The following is a 24,930-nucleotide window of genomic DNA, read 5'->3' as shown; positions in this document are numbered from 1 at the left end:
TAGGATTCTGCTGGTATGCCTAAAGCCAGAATTTGGTCTATACTCTAAACATAATGTAAAACAAAAGTAGTAATAGGGCTGAATTTTTAAGACTGGACAGGAGGCCTTTTGCTCACAGTACCAAGCTCTTACTGCTTCACGGCACTAGAAGCCAATCACATGAATTCTGACTCTTAAACAAGAATGCTGAAATGACATCTATGTGATATAAGAGAACAAAACCCCCCAAACTTCAAAATCCTTTTCTGTCTGGCATGCCCAGTTTAAAATGGCTTCCCATTACTGAAGCACTTAACTGCATTTCAGTGTTTCTGACAGACTTTCCCTGTGACTTTTTCTGTAGAAATTATGACTCAGAGAGCAGCCCTGAGACAGGCAGCTTCCAAGATCGGATATTTGCCTGACCTTGCAGACCTCCTCAGGAAGGAAACGAGTTCCTCCAAGGAAAACACGTGACAGCAGATTCAGAGCCTGTTCTGCAAGCTGAAGTCATTCACTGAGGCACTCCTGCCTTAACCTTCAGGGTGAAATGGGGTTCTTACCACGCTTAGAAATATGTCAGGGAAAAAAAATAACAACCACACCCAAAAAAAAAAAAAAAAAAAAAAAAAAAAGCATCCTCTCCTTTTCTGCTGTTTTCTTCCTTGGAGTTATAGTTTCATTGCTAACTATAAGCAGAGTCATTACAAAATAAGCTCTCCCACATCTGAATTTGTAATTTGTGACAATCATTTACCCATAACCCAACAATTTACTTGTACCCTACACTGCATACTCAACTCCGCACACAATAGAGGCAACGCCAGAATAAAATAGACTCCTAATTGATTAAAAATTATTTTTATATTGTACACAATCTAAAATGTAAAATCTTAAGCCTTTGCTGACTTTAACAGTGCTGAAGTTAAACACTATGATATTTAAGAGCAGAACTCCAAATCACATTTGTTTGCTTCTTTGTTTGTTTAATTTTTCCTGAAGATTAGCTGTCATTTTTTTGACAGAAAAATTACATTGCTTTCAAGTGAAAATGTGCAAACTGATTTAGGCAGAGCAAGAACCCATTTAAAGCCACTCAGAATCCACACTTCATTTAAATAGTTCTTGGATGCTCAAAAAATGTTTAATTTTTTTTTTTTTTTTTACTTTCTTATTCTTCCCTTTCTCCTTTACCCAGCTTCTTTTTAAAAAAAGACATTATAAGAATCTAAATTAATGAACCTAAAGAGGTGGTATTACTTGGAGTAATTCACTATATCTTCAGACAAAGGTTTTCAATTTGTAGAAATACAGATAAAGCTGGAAGTAATCAAGTAAATTAAAGGGCTAAAAAAGGTTCCTCTGACAATATTCTTGCCCAAAAAGAACTATGCTAATCCATAGCATCCTGCCTGCATAAGAATTTCACTGCATCAGAATTTCAGGAGAGCTGGAGCATGTGTCTACAAAGTCTGAAAAGAAAGCTAATTCAGTAGAGGGAAAGACCAGGTAAAAACCACAGAAAGGCTTAATGGTGGCCAACCTAATAGGTAGATCTGTGTGGAAAGGTCACTTTTTCGTCAACATTGATCCTAAGAAATGCTCAAACGAGAGTGAAAACATTATTGTATGTCTAATATAAAGCTCCTTTTCCCCCAGACTGCAGCACATTTTTTAAGCTGAAAGTTGTAATGGAATGCAGGAGGGAGAACAAGCCCTGCCCATGCTTAAAGCACATGAAAGAAATGATTGCATCATCATATAAAGTCACCTAATGTTCGCACAACCTCACCAGGCATCTTGAGTGGGTCTTTCCGGTGAGTGAGCATTTTTCACCCCTTGGGTTGAAAAAAGGCCTCAATGCAGCAGCTCCCCCACATGGCAGTGTTTTCAACGTATAGATGCATTGTAACCCTCAGTGTCGGCCTTCTTACAGCCAGCCCTTATTCATAGAAAAGTGAACGCATCTCACTCCCGCTGAACTGAATGTCAAATCACCCTGTGCAATGGGAGACCCCCAGCATTGGTACATTCATCCTGGAGTGACCCACTGCCCCAGCTGCTTCCAGCATCCATCTGCATCCGTCTATATGGGGGAAGCAGGAATCATAGGAAAGACCACACAGAGAACAGGAGGTCCATTACTAATGGAAAAACACAGGGCTTTCTCTCCTGAGCATTTGCCTATACCAGCTTTTTTAATATCTGCCTATGTATTTTCCCCTTTTATAGTTCACAGAATATAGTCAGGTTTGGTACATTGGGAAAGGCAATAAAAACATCAATTTTTTGATTGAAAAAAATTAATTTGTAAAAAACTAATTATGTCAGTCAAATATTATTTGTAATATTTTAATAGTTCCTTCAATTACTCCTTTGAAGTGCTTTCTTGCTTTTATGTATTTAGAGTTTTTGGGCCACACATAAAACATTATACCTACTCAGATGAACTGTCATCCATACACTAATCAGAATGTTTTCTTCTCTTTAGTATCTTCAGATATCTACTTTAGTATCCAATATCAATCTACTATGACAGATGTAGCTCCAATTCAGTTTGAATAAGTTATAGACTCCACATACTCCTGGCTCAATCTGGAAATAAGTTTGTACACACTGTCATTAACTATAGCCTAACGAGTCTGCTTAATGCTTCTACCATGAGACACAAATGTTGTGAACAGCTGCCTGTCTTTAATTTCTTTTAAATAACAAAACTTGGGAGCATAGCCTCATGTTTCAAAATAGCCAGTATGTCTCCAGAAGCGCACAGATGAGTTTCAGTGGGAAGGCTACTGTCACGTGTGAACCTACAGCAACTGCCAGCCTGCTTAGAGTAAAGCAAGAATGTTATTTTTGGTAAGCACTCAATCTATATAAGCAAAACAGCAATGCAGGTCCTTCCCTTTTATATTGTCATAGGATGTTTTTGTTTCTCTACTAGTTAATGAAAGATGATGTGTGTTCTTTTTTACCTTTAACTAATTTTATCTGCCAACTAGACTTAGACATGGAAAACTTATCTGACATTCAAATAGATTACAAGCTTGAGTTGACCTTGTTATTCATGGATGGTATGGAATCTAAATATCAACTGCATGGGGACAACAGAAGAGTTCAGCAAGACACAAGAGTATACACACACGTGCAAACAAAACTTAAATAAAATAGGGGGAAAAATGGATTGCTCTGACCAAGGAAGCAGTCATATTGTTTTTTTCTTCATCGGCTTAAAATTAGCCATTGCTTCCTCCAGCTCTGATACTCTGAGCATGCTAAGAAATCTTTCAGTGCTATCTGCCATAACAGATGTTCCAGTTTATTTGTACCTGAACAGGTTACTGTTTATCTTCTGAAACGAAAATGGAAGTTTAATACCTTTAAGGTATGTATCTCAAAATGTGCGTGGAATTACAGGAAACAATACAGAAAAAATGCTGGGGTTGCTTACAATTTTAGGCACACCCCTGAACAAGACGCATATTGACAATCGTGTCCTGATATCAGCCCTGGGACCCAACAGCTCCATCCCCCTCACTTCACTCAGTCTAACAGCAGATTGCTGCTCCCGTCTTCATCTGTCCTGGTATTAACAATGACGATTTATCACTCACAACTGCTGAACATACAGTAAGTAATGGTGTACAAAATTACTCATGTGATATGGGACTAGGAAATAAAGGGACGGAAAAAAGTCAGCTCTGTATTTTTTAGCTTTTTGAGAAAATACTATACATTTTAGCAATACTTGTTGTAATTCATATGAGCAGTTGCATATGTTACATGGAAGATCTTTTCTTATCCTAACAGGTTTTTATTTTCAATTTCTTTAGAATACCCTTTGCAAAAAAGAACGTGATATCAAAACAAAAATTTTGTTAAGAAATAAAAGCTGAAACATTTATGAGAAAAAAAGAAACCTCTATCTCATCTCATATGAGAGAGACATTATCTCCTATTTTGAAATCTCATCTTTCAATTCTTTTTTCAATTTTAGGGAGTGTAAATTCTCAGTCAATAGGGAGTACTGTTATAACAGTACAGAACATAATCTTGGACATCAGCATTAGTTTGTTATCAGACTGGCAAATAAGACAGAATGTACAGACATCACTCAGCGTAGTGACACAGGGGTGATGCTACTGTATTTCAAACCAGAATAATTATATCAAATTAAATATTAGTACCTTTGCTGACTATTGGAACTAGGCAATATTAATTTAAAACTTTTTTCTTATTTAATCTTACCCATTTACATGATGCCAATAGCTTATCTGAATATCACTGTGACCATATAAAATTTCCACATATTGTCATGCTTGCTTTTCTATTTTGTTCTAAGCATAGTGGAATGAATACTTGGTGAAGCTGGGATTACATCTCCTGTACTTGTACAAGATCTTATATTACAGGACTTCTTTTAAATTGGGCCTTTGGGAATTGCCATACTTTACAGATGCAGTTAGCAGAGATGATAGAACAATAGAATCGTATCTATTCCAAAGTCACAAATGCCCAAGATTTCCTTTTTTTTTTTTTTTTAAGGAAAAAAGCCCCTCAACTTCCATATAGATAGGAAGTTGTATATTGTATATGACTCCACCAAAATACCTTTGCATTTTCCTATTTTCAGCTTTTGGTTTCAACAGCCAATTTTCTGTGAGCCACTAAGAGTGGATGAGTGTCTGTCATAGTTTAGAAGATCATTGTCAATATCACAACTAATTGATCAGATAAATCACAAAATGAAAAAGCTAGCCATAGGCACTCCAGTTACATCTATCATCTGTGCTGAATTTGATCCTTCTCATACTGTAATATGTAATTAAAGGATCATACTACTACTTTATGCTGTTCCAGCCAACATATTGTAAGGAAGTTCAAACTGCAAAATTTCAAAAGAGTAGACAGATTACATTTTGGCAGGACATTTTAATTTCTCTGAAAATGCAAATGCTGGAAAAAAACAAGTCCAAACCAATCCATACCAAACTCTATTGCTTTCAAAGTCAAATTGATGCAAACACAAAATAGCAAAAAAAAACCATGATAGAAGTGTAATAGTGTCATACTGAGGATGAGTGGGAAAATATTTCTACAGGACTATACTTCTGACTATGGACTCATTTCTTGTCCCTTTTTCTACCTTTCCCAGTTTTCAGCTCTCAGAACCTCAGAGAGCTCTTTCAGAGGAGAGAACAGATATGTGCAAAGACAGGTGCTAGTAGGCAGCATGGAAGTTTCTGAATTTTGCAGTGCAATTCTAGCTACAGCAAAGTCTCACATCTTAACAACTGGGGACAGCTGAAAGCAGGTCAGTAAACTCTAACGGAGAAGACCTGTAAGGCAGAGGCAACCCAGGGCTCCAGGCCTTCCAGTGCTTTTGTCCGAGGCGTGAAAACAACCCTGCACGCACTCCCCTTCCACAGTCATGAACTGAGATATTGCATAGGGCCAAAAGCTCACACAAAGGAAAAAATTGCAAAAGAAGTGATACTTGGCACTTCAGCCTGCAGAAATTAAAAAAGGTTATCATAAAAGGCAATCCTGTTGCCCCCATAAGGCACACCATAAAGAAATCCAACGATACAATCCAATTATTTATTTCCTAGCTACCCAGTAAGTTGTGAGCATTTTATTGACTGAGACAACGTGCTTTCAATTTAGCATTTATACTGTTAAAAGGTAAGACTCACTTAAGTAAGCATTTACAGAAGGTCTAGGATTAACTCTGTATAGTCACACTATGAGAAAGTCATCTAGTTTCCATTTTATTTTCTCCTCCTTAACTTTTCACTAACTTTAGCGAACTGGAAAAACAGAGCAGGCTCTGTCTAATTTCAGAGAGCACTTTTAAAGGAGACGTGAAAGCTGGGAAGGGCATGAATCCCCTCAGCCTTTGTCCTTTGTTGTGGCTGCTTGCTCTTGGGGGTAACAACATCCTTCCCAGCAAAAGAAAATGCTTCCTGCACGGAGGGTCAAGGGATGCCGAGGGAGAGAGGGGGCTGGATGGCTGGTTTTGGTGAGAGGTAAAAATTGATGTGAGAATGAAGGAACACACAGTCTTATCACCCTTATCAGGCTCTGAGTCCAAAGTGTGCTTTAGCAACCCAAAACAGCTTTGCAGTCCATGACATTCTGGAAGAGCTTCCCCCTCCAGAGAGTATTCAGGCTTTGCAAATTAGGTGCTGTATCAGATTGCTGTGAGCCCCCACATACACCTTTGCAGTACTGAGGATACATAAAAGTACAATCCTTTTGCTAGCAAAATAGAGGGCCAAAGAAAATAATAATAGTTGTATACTTATAAGGCCCAAATAGAAAGAAGGGTACTGGGATCATTGGTGGATTTGTGTTTTAATATCAGACAATATGGGCAAAGCAAAAAAAAAGTTATGAAATCTGTGCAGCATAATGAAGAAATAAAATTATTTAATCATGCTCCTATGATTGTATGTCTTTACAGGGCAGAGTTAAAGTAATTTGGATTTCTCTTCATGGAGTAATTTAACATATTAAATGAAAGCTTGAGAGAAATCTAAATATTGAGTTTTCTGCAATTCTTATTTGGGAGATATTTACACCCAGGTTTTGGTGTGGTTTTTTTCCCTACTTATAGCATACTGACAACCACCTTTACCTTTGTCTGAAAATGTATTTGCTGTCACATGTTTGGGTTTTTTTCAATCTTTACATTAAAATAAGGTTATACCTTAAAATAACTTCAGAATATACCCACCTAACATATAGACATTCATATTGATACTCATCCACACACCTCTCAATGCCACCAAAGAGTGTGAGATTTAGCCTACTGGCCATGGCAAGTATTCTTAGCCATACTCCCCCAGCTTGCTTTATCACTCCCTGGTAAAGCACTTAAAAGAATCAGCTTGCACATTCTAAGTTGTAAAAAAATTCTTTTAAGCTAGAATCTGTAAATGTTCTGCCTTTGACAGGCCATATGTTTCTAACTTTTCCTTTTATTGACCCTATCTTTGCTACCCTGGTAGGCAGACACTACATTTGCTAAACATAAGGTTAACCAGTGTCCATCACTGAATGTTCTAAAACAGTTCATTGGTTGCCCTTAACCTCATCTATTTGCTTAATTTCCATTTTTATTACATTATTATTTATTGTTTAAACACAAACTCTCATTCTGAGGAAATATCTGCCAAGCATTGTATTCCACCTCCAACTGTCAAGCATCTTATCTTCTAAAAACGCGTAAGCAACGAAGGGCCACTCGGGAGGTCATTATAATAAGCAAATTCAGAGCTAGAACAAGGACTTAAAGTCTATTATCTGAACAGTTTGGACCAGATCCAAGGAAAAGAATGAAAATACATTTTGCTTAATGCCTAGTCTGACTTCTCTGGCAACCAGTCATGAGAGCAAGGATTATAATGCAGTACTATTTACAATTCTATTTAATTATCTTGTTCTTCCTGAATAGATTATGCTTTCAACACCATCATTTCCACTACAAATTGAGGGAAATAAATAGTAAATTAACATTTTTGAAAGACTTGCCAACTCTATAGTTGTGAAAGCAAGTTTTAAAAAACTATGATTGTGTTAAAGCATCTAAGGTAGTTAAAAACAAGCTCATAGTACTTAAAACTATAGTAAAGTCATAATTCATTATCCACAGTTATAAACACAAGGAACTTCATACTAGTCTAGAACAGTCTAAAATTTACCAAAAATGCTTCTCAAAAAACAACCATTCCCCCAAAATTACTAATGTTATTACTGAATTGAGAATTTCTACTATCCTGAATTCCACCAAAGAAATACCAGGTGGAGGAAACACAGCCATTTGAGGTAACACTAGACTGCAGACAGAATGGTCTAAGGTCTGCCTTAATATTTATACGTTAATGTAATAAAATAAGTGCAACTGGAAAACCTTTGTAGTAAAATAGTTCCTTCCAACATCTATCCTCTTCCATGTGACAACAATTTTTTTGGATCTTTGGAAATACTAAAGCACAGCCAGTTAGTTATAATTTTGCATCTATTTATGGGTTAAGTAACATTAGTTAATATGCCATACTAATAGATATCACCATCCATCATTTTAATTTAAGACAAAATTAATAAATGGAAGTATCTGTCAAGCTGCATCTAATCTAAAAATAATAACATCAATCTGTATCTAGTCTAATAATAATAAATGAATGAGTTCCACATTATATTACATTGGATATAGTGTTTTAACTGTATGCTGAACCTGCATAACTGGCACTGTAGAAAGGAACTTCCTACACTGTGAATCTACTAAATACCATGTAAGAGAAAGGGCCACTTACCTACATTTTAATTACACGTATTACTATAACACTTACATACTATGTCTTTATATGTCAGTTGGATTTTTTTTTTAGCCTTAATAGCTTCTATGAAATGGAATGTTAGCAAAATTAAGGGCATATAGGGAAATTATAAATTTAGATGTGGAAATACTCAGTTACTAAAACGAACTACATGCATAGAGTATTAAAATGGATACTGAGTAAAACAATTGGCATGCAGTTTTTATGTATAAATATGATCAAATATATTTTTACAGACATACACATATATATGAAACTATATATTTTAAAATATAGGCATATTTGTATTTATTCAAATTCAAGATTCTAGATGTAAATTAACAAAACCACTACCAGTCTAGATCAAGTCTATATACAAATAAAACCAAACATATGTAGCATTGCCTATATATACTAACACTGGTACTATAAATATGCACATAAAATTAATAAAAAGTATATAGACATATGAATACACACATAAGCATATTTTCTTTATATCTAAGTCCAGAAACAGATATTCCTGGATTGTCAGCCCAACTGTTTGTAGGAGTATAGATCTGTAAGAGCTGGGTTCTTATGATGTCACATTGCAACAAATTATGGTAACAACTAACGATTAAGCTGCACCTGCAAAATATTGCCAAATAAAACCAGCTGGAACACCTCAACACATATTTCACCAGTATCTCTGCAAAGACATTTAAATATGAAAAGTTTTTAAAATTCATGATATACATATCAGAGAAGCAGATACATTTTTGTGCTCTGCTTATCGTCGCTGTTGTCTTGACAAAGTCTTCTGTCTACCTTTATTCAGTCAAAGTAGGCTTATAAGAGTTGATTGGAAACAATTTATGGCTGCTTTTCCCACAAAAAAATTAAAAATTGTGATTAATTGAATCAACACACCATAGAAAAACAAATCATATGGATTCTGCTGCTAAACTACACGTAAAAAACCTGCCATCAATCAGCTGCCTTTTGTTCCTGGAACTGCCGAATGCCTTTCAGAGGGCTGCCCTGCCTTCATAGACGAGCCCAATACACACCAGCACTAATAAAATTCAAATAAAAACATGGAAAACCACAGCTAACCTACAGCAGTTCATTTCAACAAAAGATCTTTCTTGACTAAGCCATACAAAAATTGTGCTAAAATTATTTTTTGCCAAGAATATATGCATCAGTGGCCATATTCTCTGTAAATATGAAGGAAAGTAAAAATTTTGTTATCAGTGGAGTTATGCTGCCTTTACACCATATAAAAATCTGGCTTACCATCCATCTTCCTCTTCTGTTACACCTCTTTGTAGCTCTTCACTAGTATTAAATGTGCAATATCTTTCCAACCACACCTTGTAACTTCATTCTCCCCCAAATATGATCTCTTGTTCAAAATAACTCTTATAATCTTCTCATTTTTGCAATCACTTTCTTGAGAATAAATAAACCTACAGAATAACAGTAACTGTATTAATTTTCTCTGAAAAAAAATAATGTCCTTGTCTTTTCCTTTTTTTTGCAAGAAGACAAAAAAGTAAAGAAACAGTATCAAAAGTAACTAGGCATAAATATTATCTTTCCGATAATATGATGGGGTAAGCGTAAGAATGTGTACTTCCTATTTTTAAAGCTCTCATTGTTTACGCAGCTAAAAAGTATTTCTAATTTATCCCACAGTTTTCACCACCACCTCATAAATTCAGTGTATTGCTAGGCTACTTCTTGTTCTTGTGTTTGGTAATTGGTTATCATTTTTCCATTTTTAATACGCACCTGTCTATGATCTACTTAAAAAAAAACCAACAACACACCTATAAACACTAAACAAACCATAAGCGTGAAGGTATCGTGCTCGTGTAAGCAAGCAAGAAAGGACTGCTCCTGGGAGAGCGTAAGTGCTCTCAAAACCCTCTACTCCAGCTCAAGTTGAGAAAGAAAAGCACCTCTCAGGGTTGTAGCCATAGCTGCCAAAGGAAAACACTTTCTCATTCTCAGATGTCCACAATTGCTGTTGCATTGACTGTTAGACACACTTCAGTATAGATGCCTCTGGTGGACAATTGTAGAGGACTCCTAATTAAGGGGTTTCATTTTTGCCACAAAAGGAGCTAGATTGTAATGGCATCTTTTGTCCTATGCTTAATGAAGGGTGAGCTATTGCTTAAATAATTAGTAACAGTGCCGGAAGAGAATGCAAGTAATTAGCATAGCTTGACACCCAGAACAACACCAGTGGCTGTTGTTAGCATCAACAATATGTCAATTTAAAAAGAAAAATCACAGGAAAGAACGTGTCACTTGAAGCAGTTTTGCTTTTCTCTTTTAAAGATAAAATTAACCTCTCATTTTTGAATGAATCCATTATACTATTGGCTACCAAATGCTCATTCTTTCAGAATTTTTAAAAAATATTTGAGTAGCCTATCTATCAAACCCCATGTATTTTAAAAACCCACAGCAGCAATATAGGAAGCAACAACCCATTTTTTCGAGTGCAGATTTTTCTGATCCACTTGAACATTGAATTTGCCAAATGGTGCATGCACATCATCTGTAGTTCAATGAAGACCATCTGTGAGCTTGTACCTGAGATTTATGTTAGCAGCATAGCCTATGAGTCAAGAGGTCATATCACCATTTATAAAGGAGGAGACCCAAACATAAAAATGGACCTGAAATTCTTGCCTCTCAGCTACCACATGCTCAAGTGAACAGGTATCATTCCTTTACTCCTGAGGGATAAGTGTCAATTTATGGTACTGAAAATCTCATTCTTGGAGTTTGATCTATAAAACAACATAAATTCTGAGATACAAGAAGCAATGAGGAAAGACATAATCTTCAGATTACCTTCTTGTGAACAGAAAGTGGACGCTGGTTCTTGATGGAAACTACCTAGCCTGCTATTCTTGGGCTCAGAGAATAAGTGTGTCATAATTGCTGGCACAACTGGCATTACTGGTGTTATCACTGGCATTAGCAAAGTAAAATAGGCTGCCTCATAGCAAAGAGGATAGTACCTGGATTTCATGTAGCCTAGTAATTGTCTATATGAACTCCTTTTAGGTAGTTTAGGCACAAAGTCTACATCTCAGAAAAAAAAAAAAAATAAAAAAAAATTATAAACAATGATAGGAGTTGTCATTATAAGGAAATTATAAAAATGTAATGCTAAACATTAAATTAGCACTAGAAACACTCTTAGGGAGGCTGGCAGAAGGTATTCAATTAGGCTTCTGTCAAGCTAAATGGAGTAACATCCAACGTGAATGTTGCTTGTCTTGAGATACCCTTCCAGAGTTTGCCTAGGCATGTTTGCATAGAAAAGTCATTGATCATGCAAAAATATCCTACTTTTTCCTTATTTGCAATGTTCTGTCAAAGATTTCAAAAGAAGTTACATGCCTCTTAAGGTCTTCTTTCAAGACTTGTCATATGTCCATACATCAACACTAGGAAATCTTCACTATTTTTTATATCCTTAAAAATATACTTACCCAGTATTTAATGTTGAAGGTATTTCATGTTAAGCAGTGCATTCCTACTCATATAAAGTTTCTAAACAACATGTTGCTGGCTTACTAAACAGTAGCACCTGTTAAGGACCTAAACTTGCTGCATTATTGAAAAGCACTGTAAATCCATGCATATTCTATTCACAATTGTAGTCCATGTCCCATTTTATCAATGGCCAAACTCTTGCATATAAAAATAACAAATTAGTTCAGAAAGCAATGAGAGATGAAAGGAAGCTATCAGGTCCAGGTAAGTAAGCATCTTTCATTATATTAATATACTCACAGAATTTGAACTGCATGTTTGCCCATGCATAGAAGAACAAAATCCACGCAGCCTATGTAGGCTTTGCCTGTGCTCACACGAAGTTGTCAGACATGTGCAGCTATAGTTTTGTCTGAAGATACTTAAGAAAGCCCTCCAAGTTAGTTAAATCTGACTTTGTTTCTTTTTCCACCTCTAAAATTCTGAGTGAGAAGGCCGATAGGTAAGCTTTGCCCTTCAACACTTGTGGTTTCTCAGTTGCAGTCCATCTTAAAAAAAATGCCCCCCCTAGCCATGCATAGGAACACACAGACTGACCAGAGGGAAAGGAGGGAGGGAAGTATGGGATGCTTAATTCCTGCCTTTATAGGTTTTAGATACCTAAATTGGCATGAGAGGAACACACATACAGGAGGGTGGAAGGCTACACTGCATGGCCCTGCTGTTCAGCGAGAGCTCCATCTCCGCTGGCAGCCTGTGGAGCTCAGAATACACCCTGCCCTGGCGGCCGACTGGCACCCCACCTGCGGTGTCCAGTATGGGGCCAGTGGCTGCTGCAGTCCCCCTGCTACCTGCGCAGGGGATGTGCTGGGAGCTTGCCCAACTCTGGGAATGACGCAGGAAGCTCAGAAACAATTTTGGTTTTGTTTCCTGGAGTGCACTGTCTGTGAGCTCATGTGGGAGGTAGCAAGAGAAGAGCAGAGCTAGCGTTCAGTATCCCTGGCTGGAGAGGCAGCTGCATCCCTGAAGCCAGCACAGATAAATGCATCTCCTGTTAGCAGCAATGCAAAGGCTTTCCACAATGAAAGCAACCAAATGAAAACTAATCAAGAGTAGAGCAAAGAATGCCTGACAGTTCAATCAGTGCCTGTGTGTGTGCAGTCAGCACTAAACCTTGCCAGCAGCCACAAAAAATGCTGTAGGTAGACAAGAAGATTCATCTAAACAGTAGTATATGCTGCATATACTTTATGATAGCCACAGAGAAATCAAAATACAACTGATTAATCTTTCCTTAAGCAAAATCCAACACCTTTTCAATGGTGATGAGCAAATGCACATATCGATTTATTTGTGTACCTTTGTCCGATTAGAGATCATGCACCTACTTTTACCAACGCCTGCCCAGATGAGGAATTAGCATGCAACCAACGGGTACTTTCCTTCCCAACCACAAGCTGCTTGGCTAGGAAGGCTGATAGGTAGCACTAACCTTTAGCTTGTCATAGCGCTCACTTAAAGCTGCCACCTGATGGTCACGGTGTCGTCCGACCAGTTTACACAAGGCACAGATTAACTGGTCATCAGTCACGCAGTACATGTTCACTTTCTCATCCTCGTGCTCCAAGCACATTAATCCTCTGATGTGAGAGTCCGGGATAGGCTCGATGAGACGGTGGCCAGTGAATGGCTTCTTGTTGGGGTGAGTGGCTTTCAGACACTCCTCACAGTAGGATACCTCGCAGGTAACGCAGGTTTTCACTGCCTCCTGGGCAGGGTCCTGGTCGCAGAACTGGCAGAGGACCTTCTCGCAAGACGACATGCTGTTGCTATCGAATGCCCGCTCCCGGCGGGTCTCGCTGGGGGAATTAGGCCCACTGACTGAGGCTTTCTGAAACCTGTCGATGATGTTCTGCAGGGTGACGTTGCGCTTGAGCCCGTCTAGACCGCGCTGGCTGAGGGTGATGACATAGCGGCAGGTCGGGCACTGGAAGGCGGTGATTGACTCCACTGGCTCGTTGGTGGCGCAGTGGGAGACCAGGATGCGGTGCGCGCAGTTGAAGCAGAGACTGTGAGCGCAAGGCAGCAGCAGCGGGTCTTCAAACAGCTCCAGACAGATAGGGCAGGTCAGTTCCGACTCCAGTGTTTCCATCTTCAGGCAAAGCTTTCCTGTGGCGTCAGCGAAATCCAGGGAAGCTGATCAGCTATCTGGAAACACACGTAAAATTCAATTAGGCGAGATAGAACATGAGGGGTCAGCCATGGGGGGTTGTCATGTTTCGCCACTGCTCCCAGGGCTATCAACCCACCATGCCGGGCGGGAGAGCTATCTAAAGTTTTGAACCTGCACATGCATACATCAAGGTATTTAAACCCGGACTGCTTTATTCTTTTGTCTTGCCTCTGTTCATCTAAGAATGCAAAAGCTATGCTGCTGCTTATTTTTTTTCTCTTTCCCTTTCTTTCTCATGCAATCTAGAAAAACAGCAGATGTTTCTGTGCATTATTAAAAACCGAAATGATGGCCTTCAAACAGTCTATTACAGCAAAATTAGATTCCTTCTGCAGATGCTGCTTTTGGCTTCACTGATCTCCTAGTAAAACTTTTAAAAAAACCTTCACCTTTATATAGCGTTGTACAAAGATTAGTCCAGAGTATAACTGATAACCTTAACTCTCTCACAATTAACAGTCATTTGCATAGATTGACATTTTGATTTTTTATTATAGCAATAGTACAGAATTTAGAGCACGTCTTTGTTTACATGTGCAAATACACACCTGAATATATACAGGAAATAATGTCTCTAGGGAAGTATTTGTTGGTTTTACAGATAACATATATATATAGATATATATATGTCATATACTAATACATTCCTCCTACATATTTCAAGAGCATATGTAGCTGTATTTACATGTAACCTTATTTTTCTGCGTATGTACATGTACACATGCACAAATATATCTCTCATACACATTTACAGAAAGATAGATCTAGGCACAGGATCACACTGTTTTAACTGAAATGCATAGAAAAAAATAAACAGCAGTTTAGCCCAGATTTCTGATGATCCTAACTTACTGTACAAGAAAAGTCTCTAGAGAATAAGAGAGTGAAATGCGTTATTTGCTTAGGGGTTTTTGTGTGTGATCTTGCACTTTCATGTGAGTACTCTTTATTTCTAAAACTTGTGAACTACCACTTCTTTAGTGGACTTAGGAATCATCTGAAGTAGATTAGGAATCAATGACTTTTAAATGGAGGGCATGGGATTTTCTGAAGAATGCAGCAGTGCACCCTCATCAGAGATAAACTGAAACTTCATTCTGCCTCCTTTCCTGCTCTCGGCATTACAGAGAGCAGTTTTGAAAGAGTCGCCCTACGCAGCTCTCCCTGCCTAAGCTCCTGTCACGGGCCTGTCGCTGCCACAAGCAGACAAGTCACTGAAGCAGAAGCAAAAGCTATGCTTCACACTCACACAGCCATACCTCTTCACAGTACAATCTATTTAAGCTTTGTTGCTCATAGCTGAGGATGGCTTCAGATGGCACAGCTGCATCGCCTTTACACTGTAAAGTCATTGTTTGGTTGTGTGAACTCTTGCCTCCTCCCCTCACCAGGGAAAAGCAGGGACAGACAAGAACACTCCACCACCCCCTCCCCAATCAAATCTTGGTTCATTAAGGGTGAAGAGAACTCCAGGCTCATTAGCAGCTTTGGGAACCAAGCATGCTTGAGCCTTCTGTACTTCATGACAATTAGTGTGGGGAGCACAGTGGCAGTGATAGGAATGCTACCTATAACCCCAATATGAACCATGGCAAAAAGAAAGTTCAGCAAACAGAGGCAAGGTTCAGAATGCCCATCAGTATTTAATCCTGCCTGCTCTGTGGGAAGAGCTGTACGGCGTCTCTTCCAGACGTATGCTTAAAAATTAGGATATTTTGCCTCTTTGCACTAATGCGTCCTTTCATTCTGTCAAGAAAACTGAGCATTTAAAAAATGCACTGACCCCATCACAGAATTTGCTTTCCTGTATCTTCTGTGATGCTGAACTTATTTGAAATAAAGTTCAGTTTGCCAAAGACTAATTCATTTATAACTATTCATCAGCTTCCATAATTGCATGCTGCATCTGGCCAAAATTAAAGGCCTGGCAATTTGATATAAGCAGGAAAGCATTCCCTCCTCTCTCCTCAGCCATAGCCATACAGCACAGAAAAGATGAAAGCCTTTTCTGCAAATGGAGAACAGTTTGTCTTTCCTCCTCTTCACTCTTTGAATCACAGAAGTCCCAGAAGATCAAAATCTCATTCACAATGTTTGAATCCCTTCCACCTCACAACTGAGCACCTCATCATCTACTTATCCTGCAGGCTGAATGCTATGCTGGATATAGGAGAAGGGGATTTGAGGTTGGCAGGGGACGTTTTAAAAAGGCAAACTAATCATTGTTCATCTATTGGTAGTCCAGTGAAAACCTGCCAACATTTTGAGTTTGTTTCTTAGAATGGTGTTTGGGTTATGGGGCTTTCTTCCATGCTCTCATCGCTGCTCAAAATCCCTCCTGCTCTTTCATGTCTCAAACGGTTTTGTTCATTCAGTTTCCTTCTTAAAGAATGCTGTTTTTTTTTTTAACCAAAGTTTTTTTTATGGTACTCATATAAAAGTGAGGTCCAGATAAAACTGGCAAAAACACCCATCTGCATCACTGCCTCACGGAAAGATGTTTGAATCACTGTCATGGTTCTACACAAATACCACAGTCTCAATTGATGACTAATTCTGATCTATCTGACCTGAATGAGCAGCAGCTCAGCCCTGACTAATGCTATTCAGTATGAGCAAGGGTGCCAAACTCTGATCTTAGACTGTAAACATCTTGGAATAAGAGCCTATCTTCCAATGTAATCAAAGCTGAGCACACATCTGGGACAGAATAATGAATCCTTTAAGGAGCTGCATTTTCTGGGCAATCCAGCCATTACTTTTGATAATCAATTGCAATTCTGCTTTCACTATTAGGTTGGTGCCTAAAGTAAGGAGTGTGCTGCTGATTCAACTACAAAATATTTCAAAGTCACTGGCTCTTGTCTTAGATTTCCATATTTAGCATTTCTTCTTGAGAGTGTTAAGAGAATCCATAACTAGAGCAAACTGAAAGATTAGGCAGAAACTCAATACACACGGTTTATATATGCACATTTGTATCCCATATCCAACATAAATTGAAACCTACAGTCGCCAGACACAGAACGGAAAAAAAGGAATTTTGAGTACATCATTTCCTATTTACAAAAATAGGGAATTACTGGCAGAAAATTATACTATCACTAAAATGTCATTGAAATGAGAAGTAGTATTTTTCTACCCACAAGAAGTTGATTTAAGAATAGTATCAAAGTAAAAGTGATTGTCAAAAGACAAGTATTATTCAGAAATAAAAAAAACAACACTTAAGTAACTTTGGATTTGTGACATCTCCCTAGCACATAACAATTAGTTATGAATTAATGTGGTAAGCAATGCAGTAAATGAAATCCTGACCTCACTTTACTTCATGGCAGGACTTCTGCTATCCCTAGTGGAATTAATATCTTTTTGCTTCTTTTAAGCACAACATATTTTGTAGGTGTACTGCCTTCAGATGCACACAAGTACACCCAAAACTTTTCAGAAGTAAAGAGACATGAGAAATTAAAATTAAAGCTGAACCAGATACATTTTAGTATGTTAAGTAGCAGTAGAGCTGAATAGATTTAAAAATCTGTCAAGATGTTTCATAACTGAATGCTATGCTGCGAAAATGCTGTATTATACGTTTCATTTGTTTTATACTTGAAAAATTATGGATCAGAGATACGACTAACGTCTAGAAGACTGTTACCACTGATCCCACTGAGACCATAGTAATTAAAGCCCAAAAATGCATTTCCTGAGGAAGACCTAAAGTATGCAGTTCACCACTCTCTGAAACATTACCATTTATAGGAAAATCTGGTGATTTGGGGTCCCTGAAATCAGCTGAGGGCTGACTGAAGGCTGACTCTTGATTTTTCATTGCTGGGAGTTCCAGTGTTATGGATGATCCCTATGTTTTAAGTACAGAAAACAGTGTGTAGAAGCAGCAAGATAAAAATACCAGAAAATCTTGGGGCAGGAGGAGATTTCCATGAACCAGAATTGTAAGCACTTCCTCACAGGAAGAAACACACTGCTACATTCTGAAGAAATTACCTGCTGTTAGAAAGGTATTGCAAGCCACACATTGCTATGTGGGGCTGTTCTCACAGCAAATACCCCTACATAGTTCCTGTACATGGGCTAGCACTCTTTCTGCACTCAAACAACAATCAGAAAATTGCAATAATGTCCAAAACAATTTTCCTGACCTTCCTGGGAAAAAGGCAAACATCCAGCAGTAACATCATAGGACCTGGTGATGCTACAGTAATCAAATACTTGAAGAAGGTTAACAGCATTCTTTAAAGTTGGATCTGGATAGGACATTTCAGTCTAGCTGGTAACATTCCTCAGAAAGGCAACTAGTGACCTGACATGGCCTTTATATTTATCTGTTTATCATTGCCCTTAACTGGTTGACCAATAATTGATTATTGATTATTATTTATATTTGTTGTAATAACAAAGTAATTATAATGTGATATTGTCAAAGAACATTCTTCACCTTAACTCTGTACCTTCAAGCTAGAACATTATTATTTCCATATTCATATATTGTCTGAGGTAAAATGACTAAAATATAAAACTATGCTTAAAATTGTATCAAAAATTCCAGTATACTTTTTGTCAGTAAAATGCTACAGAGTTTTTCTGAAACAGAATAAATCACTACTTATGTGAATAAAGTTAGCAGCCAATGTTTTAGCCTGTCACGTGTTGCCTCCTGCTCCTTTCCTATTTCAGCTGCTCCTACATCCTTCCAAGAAGGTGAGAAGAAAGTATGCCAGGAGTGGAAAAATGGTGGAAGAGGATGTCTGATGAAGCTTTGCATTCCATTCTAGTAAAGATGGAGCTTGTAGTATGAATTAAAGCTTTTTTTAATGAATTAATATTTCAGTGAACTTTTAGATTTTAATGAACTCTGTGACATTTGAGGACAAAACTGAGCTGCAGGCCATTCTGCAAATTTTAAGCATCTTAGTAACAGCAAAAAAGATGGACTTGTGCCTTGTTCCAAAATTCCTTTATGTGCTATCTCTCTGGCAAAATCACAGTTTGTCATGTTGTGGTGAATTACGGCCAAAATATCCCCAAGCGGGTTTGAATAGTGTTTTTTTCTAATAGTATTTTCTGACAACTTGTTTTGATAAGGCTTCTACCAAATGCCCACTACAGTAAGGGCATCTCAGCCCTGGTCCTCCATGCATAGTGAACACAGATGTTAATAAATGGACACAAGACTGCAGGCTAAATTAAAGTTCAAACACTTGTGGATTAAGTGTTTTGGGATAAAAGACTTGACAGCTTTTTCAGTTAGAAAATAAAATTTACTAAACTTCCATTATATGTATGTTAAATGAAATTTGGTATGAAATATGATCATCCAAGTTTGAAAGTTAATAAAATGTGTTATGTGTGTAGTATGCATGTGTATAAGCACCCAAGTCTTATAGTATAGGAAGAATTACAGTTAACACACACACTATTCCTGGAAAAACTATGGCAAGGACGTACACAAAATTTGTCTTGGAAGCAACTTTTCCTTTCAATAAGTGAATGTGTTTGTTTCACATCACATTCAATAAACACTTCAAATGTGATTAAACCAATGGACTGCTTCATAGCCCAGTTTGTCCAAAGTCCATCACGACTTTCACCATCTGCAGCACAGACATTAAAGTCTATGAGTACTCATGATGACAGTAATTGCCAGCATCAGGACTAGAGAGATATTTATCTAAGATCTGTAATTTGTGTATGTAGTGTAAAAGGAACTAATAATAAAAATCTGGATATTTTTTTTTTAAATGTTTAATGAAACTTGTATAATGCTAAAGAAGTCAAGCTGCACACACCCTGAAGGAAGCAAATACTTGTTTTCACACTGTTTTCACTAAAGCAGGGTAAACTAATAAATATTCAAAGGGCAGTGCTGTTCAACTGCTCCTGATATGCAAAGACAAATACTCAGCATAAAAGAAAATGACAAGTTCATCCTGTTAATACATTTTCCCCGACAGAGGTATGATTAGCTGCCTTGTTTAGATGTAAGTTACATGAAGTGTTTCCATAATGTTGAGATAGGTTGCAACTTTTAAAGGATATTGAAACAGTGAAAACACATCTGCTATCCTCTTTGTAGTGACTTAAAGCCTTTACAACATCCCTTTTTGGTTGAAACGTATGCTAGGAGAATATAGTTTCAAAAGGCCAAATCCCGTAGTTATTAAATAAAACAAAAACATCTCTCAGAGATCTTTGGCACAACATCACTTATTCCTTCTCATGGGAGCTAAACCAGTATCTGAACCTCTAAAGCTAATAGGCAAGGAAAAAAAAAAAGATCATGCCCTGTAAATCCCAAAGCAATTAATAAATAGCTGATCTAATATTATCTATAGTATTAGATACAATATTTATACACTTGTGTGCATAAGTCTATACTAGTATATATTTTGAATGTTTTTGCCTTTTATTTGTTATATTCCTGCAAGCCTTGTAGCTTTATATTATTTAGATAGAAGATTTAATATTTCCTCAAAATGCTTCATGGGAAAGAAAGCAAAGGAATTTTTAATCTTCAGCACATGTGAATCAGCATAGGTCTACAGGCATCAGCAGTGACATCAGCAGGAAGGCAAAATAATTTTACCCAAATAGTAAATACCAAAATCCACCAGTCTTTATAGGGCTTTGGATGCACAGTAGAGCTGGAAATCTCTCACATTTCCCCAGCTGGGAATTTCCCTTGTGTAGCATCTCAGGTGACATGGTACTCCCTGATCTTCAGTGTAGATGATACAGCAACAGAAATAGCCAGAAATAGTTCAGCACATTCCTTCTAGTCATATGTGTTCACAAACACAGAAACATAACTTAGCAAAGCTTGGAAACCCTGGGGCCCTTAAGCTAATGCAGGTTTTCAGGGAAAATCTCAGGATGGCTTAAAGAAAAGGTTGCATTCTCTTTCCACCAAATTGTCCTATGAATTCTTTCCCTGCAGTTCAATAAAATGAACTGTAAATACTACCTAAATTCAGAATCATCACCTCCATGTAGATAATGACATTATAGATTTTCAAGGAAGAATCTCAAGGTCTGCTTTCTCATCACAAAGAGCCTTTAAAATAGCAGCAAAAAATGTCCCAGGAGCTACAACAGGTATGAAGGTGTGACCTCATCTGCCATACAGGACTCTGAACTTAAACTACTTGCTTGATTCACTTTTGACTAATTAAAAATCCTTGTGCTTATAAAGCTATCCCTATAGAGTTACAGGGCACACAATGTTAACCTCACTGCTCTGCTCTCTGCTCTTCATAGGTGATTGTTTAAAAAAGCCAAAAAAAGGTCAGTTTTTTTGTGATTTTTTTTTTTTTTTTAAAGAACAAACACATTATCAGAGCTACATTCTGCACATTTGCAAAGACTACAGAGAAATTTTGGAGACTGACTAAAAACACACTGTTCAACATTGAGGAGCTCCTTCTAATTTATGCCTGCTGCACTCTCAGTATATTGAACTCTGTAAGATCAATGGTGTATTTAAAAACAGATTGTAATTAGGTAATTAGAAGGGAGAATTAGCTGTGAAATGTGGGAGGGTAGAGGACAAGGAACAAATTATATCTGTGCTCTGAAGGTAAACTATTTTAGACCTCTGACAGAAAACCCTGTCACTGGTGCAGGAAACACCTGACTCAGGCTTCCTGGACCCCCGAATAACAAAATGGGAACTGGCAGGGCTGCTCCTCCAATTGGGGAACAGAAATGTCACATGGGTCCTTGCCAGACCCCAAGTCCTGCTCTGAGATGTTTCCCATCCTACTGGCATCACCACAGCCACCATGAACATGTTTTTCCTACCCCACCTTAGGGTATTAGGTTCCTGCTTTCCATTAGCAGAATGATTTTAAGAGCGTTCTTTGGCCCTGTAGACCAGAACCAAAATCTGCAAATACCTTGTAGCAAATCACTGGAAGAACTAGCAGTTCTTGTCTTGCTGCACAGCAGTTCCTAAATACAGAGGCTGGCACTCATCTGAACTGATCTCTGTAATCAATAGAAAGAAATAAGCATCCCTAAAGGCATCTTGTTGAAACCATTTTAGATTATCTTTAGGATTAGGTGATTTGCGCTTTCTAGATGTGCTAATTTCATTACAGGTATAAAAGTAATTTAAGAACATAAGAAACTAAGACTACACCAACTAACAAGTAACTATTTGCATTGTTCTTGAGCTTTAAAAAAAAAAATGGAGAATCCACAACTATTTTTTTTTTTGTTACTCTTACAAGTTCAACAATCACTTGTTTAGTGAAATTTTCTTCTAATAATTCTCTTCCAATGTGTCTCATTTCTATCATTCTCTGCATTTAAAGATCCAAGAGGATGCATAGAAAACTGAATTGAGTTGCAGGGGAATAATCCCAAAGCAACCTGTTTCCAGCTGACACTACCGAGAGGGGACTTTTCCTCAATTCAGATGGTTCTGGTCCCTGCTGTATGTGAAGGGCGACTGGACAGTTAGTGAAAATCAGTTGCAATGGTGCCTGTGCTAAGTCTTAAGACAAGTGACAAGTCTTCTTGGCATGACAATCTTAACTTCAAGTTCTTTTTTTTTTTTTTTTTTTTTTTCTTGAGAAAATAGTAGCGTGCCTTTCTCTACCACAGCTCACGGTGCAAGATCCTTGTCCTTCCAACTGCTCATCCCTGTCCTTCCTGTCATCCCACTGCAGCTCCCTAATGGGCTTCAAAGTGTCAAGTTTCTCCACGCACACTAGCATGGAGAGCAGTAACTAGTTTACTAGTTCACTCCTCAGGTTGCTTAGCATTACCAAATGGCAGTATTACACCAAATAAACCGAAACGGTTCATGCACAAGTAAAAATTCTGACCCCACCACAACAGGACATAAAAACTGCAAAATCAACCAAGAAGAGAAAGCAGTAAAGAGTTGTATGTAGTGGTTAATAAGAACTGTCCATTCCACCCCTAAGATACTCCAGGCTTTGGCATCCCAATCCAGCCAGCTCAGTACCAACTCTCACTCATAATGAGATGCAAAGTTTTAGCCTGTATTCCTTGTTAACAAAACTAAATCCTAAGAAGGTGGCAAGTTTCCACTTAACCTCTCTTGAGGACTTTCTAAGTCATGTCAGCTGGTGCTTTCTGTGAAGAACCAGTAATGCTTTATTGCTTGCCAGAGGCACACCCACATGTATTTTATTTCTTGAGAAAGTGTTACTTAACAGAAACACACCACAATAAACCCTGGTGATCTCAAATGTTTTCTTCTACACATTGACATCCCTTAAGAACATTATCCGCTAAAGACTTTTTCAAGAAATGGGACAAAACCAATCATTAACCACAGCCACATAATCTTGCCTCACAGGTTTTCAGTAACCACACTGTGGCAAAACTTCATTGCTTCAAGCTAAGAAATTAAGAGCAGCAAGGGGCTGCATTGTATCAACAAAGTTATGAACTGAAGTGATAAATAGTACTAGCTTTTTATAACCATACTGATGACCAGAGAAATGCTGTGGGAGCTGAAGTAGATCAGGCAACAAGGTAACACCAGTTTCTAATTCAACTAGTGAAATGATAATGATCCAATATACCTGTGCTTTACCTTGACATCAACCGAAGAACTGTACAATGGCCAAAAGCTGCAGTATCAAATTTGAGCTTGCTCTGTTGAGTGAAAGGGTTGGCTTTTTGAGCTGTCACTATACAGTGTCTTCATTGCTTAGAGTCCCAGTTCCCTCCAGTCCTGCAATGCGGGTGGTGTTTGGTTTGGACAACTCTTCTCCCATGCTCAAGGAAACCCTGATCCTGGGAAAGGCCTTTGTGAATAGACTAATTAAATGAATAGAAAATGCTTTTTTCACTATCTGGCTATGGCTCTGTTTTGCCAAACACACATACACACACACGTATATGCATGCACACAAGTGCACACAGAAAGGATCCATCTGCTGTAGTAGCTGGACTACTTACTGGTTTGGTTGGAAGACTTACTAGTTTGCTTGACATCCTCAAACTATTTGTCCTGCAGCTGGTCTTCAGAATACTCCAAAAGGAAGTAGGAAAACCCAACTAAAATGAGCACTTGCTTCTGAAGAACTGTATCAATACCCTAGATAGGCCTCTCCAGTAAAAGGTTCTCAATGTCACTCACAAAATAGCTTAGTAGCTTTTAAGAGAGCATGGAAAGAGAAAAGAACAGCTTAATTACATCACTTTGAGACATGCCTCATCAACAACATACCTCACAGTTTAGTTCAAAAAATTAGAATAAACTGTACATTTCATTTCAGCTAGCAAGCAGGTGACCATTACTGTAATAAAGAGAGCTCATGAAAGAGCTACTGGCTTGCATCTGCACAACCTCCAGCCTCAAGCTATTTTTCCAGGAGCCTGTTAAATATCTACTTGAAAACTTGACTGGATGTCATCTTATGTTGTTCTCCAATAATTGCTCAGCTTGAAATATTGTACTGAAAAAAATAACATTAGAAATTCTGTACCTGTAGACTATACATGCTTCTCATCCTCCTACATGTATGGTACATTTTGTGGATACAGAACTTGCATATAAAATAACTGCAGTGACTAGACTATCACTCTGAGCGTATCAGTGCCAAAAAGTACATCCTTTGAAAGAAACATCTTCTCTTGGCATCACACTTAAATTTATCATTGCTTTAGGTTATGTAACTTCATCACTTACACACAAATAAATGGGATTTGAAAGACTTTACAGAAAGAGTGGAACAGGCTTTAAGGAATGAGCATTTTTTTTTTTTTCATTCTTCTCATGTAAACATGTATCTCAGCCTTCATCTGTTATTTTTTAAACAGAATTATAATGTTCCAGATGTTGTCACCAGTATGAAGATGCTAATGCCACCTTTAGCTCTCAAGTTC

The 24,930-nt window shown here is 37.8% G+C and overlaps 1 protein-coding gene across 3 annotated transcripts in view; it reads right to left on the bottom strand.

The window, feature by feature from the left end:
• MID1 (midline 1) overlaps nucleotides 1-24,930 on the bottom strand; it is a 246,440-nt gene that overhangs the window by 83,017 nt on the left and 138,493 nt on the right. For all 3 annotated transcript variants that reach the window (XM_051644192.1, XM_051644191.1, XM_051644193.1), the window contains exon 2: nucleotides 13,300-14,015. In XM_051644192.1, coding sequence (XP_051500152.1) covers nucleotides 13,300-13,959 — 660 coding nt within the window. In that variant the 5' untranslated portion in view covers nucleotides 13,960-14,015. The remainder of the gene's footprint in view (nucleotides 1-13,299; nucleotides 14,016-24,930) is intronic.

The sequence above is a fragment of the Apus apus genome, chromosome 1 (assembly GCF_020740795.1).
Source record: "Apus apus isolate bApuApu2 chromosome 1, bApuApu2.pri.cur, whole genome shotgun sequence".
In the NCBI taxonomy this organism is placed as follows: domain Eukaryota; kingdom Metazoa; phylum Chordata; class Aves; order Apodiformes; family Apodidae; genus Apus; species Apus apus.
This window is presented reverse-complemented; position numbering and strand designations above follow the sequence as displayed.